The 5298-nt window shown below is 60.0% G+C and overlaps 1 protein-coding gene across 1 annotated transcript; it reads right to left on the bottom strand.

Annotated features, from left to right (window-relative positions):
- Nucleotides 1-1145: 1145 nt before the first annotated feature.
- On the bottom strand, nt 1146-4841 carry LOC308551968 (S-geranylgeranyl-glutathione receptor P2RY8-like; the record flags this gene model as incomplete). The annotated part of the gene is made up of 1 exon (XM_081126891.1): nt 1146-4841. One exon carries the CDS (start codon nt 4839-4841, stop codon nt 3765-3767), a length of 1077 nt encoding a protein of 358 aa, XP_080983017.1. The 3' UTR covers nt 1146-3764.
- Between the last annotated feature and the right edge of the window lie 457 nt (nt 4842-5298).

Below are 5298 nucleotides of genomic sequence, written 5' to 3' on the forward strand. Positions count from 1 at the left end.
CTGATTGGAGATAGAACCTGCACATGCACGCATTTGCTCTCGATTTAAAAGCAGACGTTAAACATCACCTCATTCCACTCCCGGATATTTGCAAGCACAGCTTTAATAGATGTTTTTGTGGGGGTTTTTCCCCAATAAAGACACAGCACCAGCATCCCATCCGACAATCCTCAATGTCACCGGCACCCCACCAGCCGTCCGTGTGTCCCGCCCCCACCGCCGATTCAGAATGCGGGGGGCCCTGATTCTGCTGTGGATGGAAGGTCTTCTCTTTGGACGTGCGGGGGTGTGGGGGACAGATTCCAACATGAGGTGTCTCAGGAGTCACAGAGAGAGAGAGACGCTCACCCTGTGTGCTGGGAGAAATCCAGATGTCAGTCACCCGGGGTCCTGCTTCTCCCAGGGCTCCCTCTGTCCCTACCCCGCTGTCCCCACCCCAGCTTGGGCTACGAGAGCGTCAATATGCCTTCCGGTTTTCCTGGCTGCTGATAAGGCGAACAGCTTGAGTACGGTTCTGGGGAAACACACGCAAGCCACATTACGAACATGCTGAATGCAGGCCAGGGTCTCAGGTTAGCAGTCACACCCGGACGGTGTGACAAGGTGACTGTCCCCAGAGGCTGGAGCCTCCTGATGGAAACTCCTGGGAACGCCAGAGACCCGGTGGACCCCTGAGTGACTTCAGTGGTGTCGGGGTCCCCCTGCGCAGTGCTGATGGGGCGTCGGCAGCCCTCACTGGCTAACAGGCTCCACAACCAAATAAAAATAGTCATATCGGGCTCTGGCCAGCGTGACTCAGTGGCTGGAGCGTCGGCTCGAGCACCCAAGGGTCTCCGGTTTGATTCCCGGTCAGGGCACATGCCCAGGTTGCGGGTTCCATTCCCAGTTGGAGGCCTGTGGGAGGCAGGCGATCAATGACTGTCTCTCATCATTGATATTTCTCTCTCTCTCTCTCCCTCTCCCTTCCTCTCTATGAAATCAATAAAGATATTAAAAAAAAAAAAACACAAAACACACACACACACAAATACTAACAATGTGACAAAACTCTGGACTCTGTCTGTTCACATCCCTGTGGAACCCAAGGGCCCGGGAACCTGGGGTCCCATTGGGGGACATTATAACTCAGGCAGATGACCCCTGAATGCTGCCTGTCAGCCTATCCTAGGTGGCCCAGAGCTAGCTGTGGGATGCTTTGAGGTTTTCACACTTTTTTTTTTTTTTTTGGCACCTGATGTGTGAGTCTCACGCCCCGATGATGAACGAACGTGGGTGTCAGCATTGGAGTCTTGCAGGCTCGGCGTTTCTGACCCCGGGGGGTGGGGATGTCGCTGAGTTTGATGTTGCTTTCTAGGGTTGGGCTTTGGGACAGGCAGGATGTCACACCTCGTGGAGAATTTGGGTCTCGGCCTTTGTTCAGTTCCCCCCCGCCCCCCCGAAGTCCTGTTTCAGGCGAGGCTCAGGATGTCATGCAAAAGCTGGAATGTGACTGTCAGCTCCCTGCAAACAATCCAGGATCCATGGGCTCAGACACTATCCCCTGTGCGGACATCCCGGATGCAACTCTGTGAGCGACAGTCCTGTGCATCCATGGCCTGGGGAGCAGGGCATTAAAGGGACCTCAAGGTCACCTCTCAGGTCCCAAGGGTAAGCTCTCCACCTGCACATGCCTTTTACCCTAAAGGACATACACGGGCAGATGGCCAAGGTGGGAATGTGGGTTGGATTCTAACACCAGACATGGATAGGGGGTCTGGAGCCTTCACAGGGCAGGTACCAGACTCCACAGTTTACAGTCCACAGGTAGCAGGTAGAAAGAAAACATGAGATCTCCCTCCCACCGGGACCCCTCAGTCCTCAGAGCAGCCCATGGGCTCCGTGGACATTACACCGAGGATGTTCAGCTCATCTATCCAAAAGCCCTCACCTGACACAGGTGTGGCCTCCTGGCCCTGCCCAGGGGGTTGGGTCCCAGGAAGCAGGGGGCCAGCACGGGGCAGGGTGCACCTTCAGTCCCCCACCCTGGGGCCCATGCTTTATATCTGTCCCTGTCCTGGCGACAGAATTCCAGAGTTGCTTAAACAAATCTCAGCGTCTTGACACGGCCGTAAGAAATGATCACAAACTGGGGGCTTAAAACCACAGAAATTCATTGTCCCCCCCCCGTCCTGGAGACCAGACGTCTGAGATCCAGGGGTCCCAGGGCCGTGCTCCGTCCGGAGGTTCCAGGAGAGGGTCCTTGCCTCTTCCAGTTCCTGGGGCTCCAGGCGTCCCCGAGCTGGTGGCCGCCTCCCTCCCGTCTCTGCCTCCGTCTCCACGTGGCTTCTCCTCTGTGTCTGTGTCTCCGCTTCTGTCTCTTAGAAGGACCCTGTCCTTGGATATCAGGCCCCCCTGATCCAGGTTGAGCTCATCTCAGAGCCTTCACTTCACCCCACCTGCAAAGACCCTGTTTCCTAATTTGGTGACATTCTGAGGTTCTAAATGGAATAGACTAGACTCCATTCTGAGGTCCTTGGTGGGCATGGATTTGGGGGTGACACTCTTCACCCCGGTCCAGTTGTGCCTGTTTTGTACCTGGCGGGGAGCAGGCTCAGAGGTCCACCAGCACCCTGGACTCTGGGCGGGGAGGCTGCCTGCCCTACAGACATCCCGCCACCAGGTGGCGCCTCCGAGCTCCCGCTGTGCAGACTCTAGGGCGGACCGTCTGTTTCTGCAAACTGGGCGCCGGAGCTCTGCACACCCTGGGTGTGGGTTTCTCGCCTTCCTGGAGGAGCCCGCGTTTCGCGGCTGGTTCAGGTGGATGGTCCCGGTGCAGGCAGGAAGCCCCGAGCTGAACTGAGGCCGGCGGGCCTCGCGGGGCTGCACTGGGCTGAGGACACTCCTGTGGGCTTGTGGGGTCAGGTGCATGCTCCCCAAAGGATCCGGTGGGCTGGCCTGGGTGCGCGCTCCTGGAGAGGAGCCTCCTGGCACCTGGGACTTCTTGCCATGGCCAGAGCCGTCGGCCTGGGAGCAGCAGCCCCCAAATGGGCAGAAGGAGCCCTCGAGTCCATCTGCACCCGAAGCATCTCAGTTGGCGGGGTCACACCCAAGCTGTGGACGCTCAGTGCCCCTCACACAGTCCACTCGGAGACCCTCAGCCGTCGATGGGGGCCTGAGCCTCACCTCCTGCAAATCCTTCATGCCTGCCTGGGACTTTTAAGTAGAACTTGAGCCCAGAGTGACGCAGGACTTGGAAGGCCCCCTGGGGTTGGCTCCTGTGGGATCAGGTGACACGAAGGGGCCTGAACTTCCAGGGCTTTGGGACCCAAGGGGCCTGTGTGTGGTAGCCTGGCTGTGCCCACGTTGAAATGTACATGAGGCCCTGGGAGAGCAGCGTGTCCCCTGGGCGTCCCAGACCAGAAATGAGTCAGGTGGCTGACCCAGAGGGTCAGGGCCCCACAGGGACACACCTGGACTGGCCACGCCCTTGCTCGCCCTCAGGAGGGGACAGGCTGGGTCTCAATCCCCAGGCAGCAGGAACACATCTCCCTGGCACGCCCCCACCATCTTCCCAAAAAAACCGCCCTGTCTGTCTGTCCCCTTGCTGCGTCCGTGGGCCAGCAGTGGTGCTTGGGTGCGGGGAGTCTGGCCAGCCCCCTGTGGCAGCCTGGGGAGCCTTCCCCGTGGCTTCAGATGGTGGCAGGAGCGTCAGGAAAGACAAAGCTCATAGTCCCGTCTTCCCCTGGCCAGGTGTCCCCCCCTCTGCCCTCCCCAGGTTGCCAGGCTCAGAACACGCTCTCCTGCCTTTGGAGGAAGGGCCGCGCGGCCGCCTCCAGCATATCGCCGTGGCAGCTGGACACCGATGGCGCCAAGAGCGTCCGGCCGGAGAAGACGCTTTCCCGGCGCGCGCCCAGGGCGCTGGGTGGAGGGGTCCCGGTGCGCAAGTAGCCGCGGAGGCGGAGCTGGAACTCGCGGGATGCGAAATAGTACACGAAGGGATCCAGGCAGTTGTTGAGGCAGCTGAGGCAGAGCGTGAGCTTGTAGACGTGGTAATAGCTGGTGCCCAGAAAGAGGCGGCTGACCATGTGCGCCAGGAGCACGAAGTTGTTGGGCGCGAAACAGGTGACGAAGGCGAGGAGGACCACGACCGCCAGGCTCACCGCGCGGCGCCTCTGGCCCTGGCCGTGCGAATCCGGGGTGCGCAGGAGCCTGAGGATGGTGGCCGTGTAGCAGGCCACGGTGACCACGAAGGGCACCAGGAACAGGACGATAAAGAGCGTAAAGAGGAAGATGGCCCACATGGCCACGCTGGGCAGCATGGTGGACTTGAGCACGTCGAAGCAGGTGACGATGCCCAGCTCCTCCACGGCGTAGGTGAGGTCGGTGCGCGCCAGGGGCGACAGGGCCACCAGCAGCAGCAGCCAGGTGCCCGCGCACGTGGCCACCGCGTAGCGCCGGCGCCTCCAGCGCGCGGAGGCCAGTGGATACACCACGCCCAGGAAGCGGTCCACGCTGATGCAGGTCATGGTCAGGATGGACGAGTACATGTTGGCGTAGAAGACCAGGGTGACCACGGTGCACAGGTGCGTCCCGAACACCCAGTGGTTGCGGTTGCAGTGGTAATAGATCTGGAAAGGCAGGACGCAGGCCAGCGCCAGGTCGGTGAGGCTCAGGTTGATCATGAAGATGACCGACGGGGACTTGGGCCCGATGTGGCGGCACAGCACCCACAACGAGAAGAAGTTGCCCGGGATGCTGACCAGCACCACGAAGGAGTACACCACCGGCAGGACCACCGCGATGGCCGGGTTTTTCAGCATCAGGATGGTGGCGTTGTCGGGACGCGTCATGTTTATGTCCATCTTTGGGGAAGGGGCCCCCCGGCCAGAGCTCGGGGACAACCTGAAAGGCAAAGGGTACAGAAATGAGAGGGGTGCAGAAGGGGTCCCCGTGACAAGGAGGCTGGTCTGCTCTGCGATGAACCCACAGACGGAGGAGAAGGGTCCCCTGGGGGCAGGGAGGCAGGCAGCTCCGGCTTCCTCCCCTGTTCCCCTTCCTCCGCCTTCTCCCAAGAAGCAGGCATGTCATCATCTCTACCAGGGACTGTCCCTATAACTGCCCACAACCCGGTGATGGCACACTTGGTCCTTCCCTGGCCAATTCCTTCCTTACTTCTGGTTGGAACGGAGGGAGCATGCTGAGAGGCACAGGGCAGTGGCTGCAACATTGTGTCCACGAGGAAGCCCCTGAAGTGCAACAGTTGCAAAGTTACAAGGTTACCAAGGGGCTCATCCTGCAAGGGACTCTGTCTCCAGTTGC

The sequence above is a fragment of the Miniopterus schreibersii genome, assembly GCF_964146895.1.
Source record: "Miniopterus schreibersii genome assembly, chromosome: Y".
Lineage (NCBI taxonomy): Eukaryota > Metazoa > Chordata > Mammalia > Chiroptera > Miniopteridae > Miniopterus > Miniopterus schreibersii.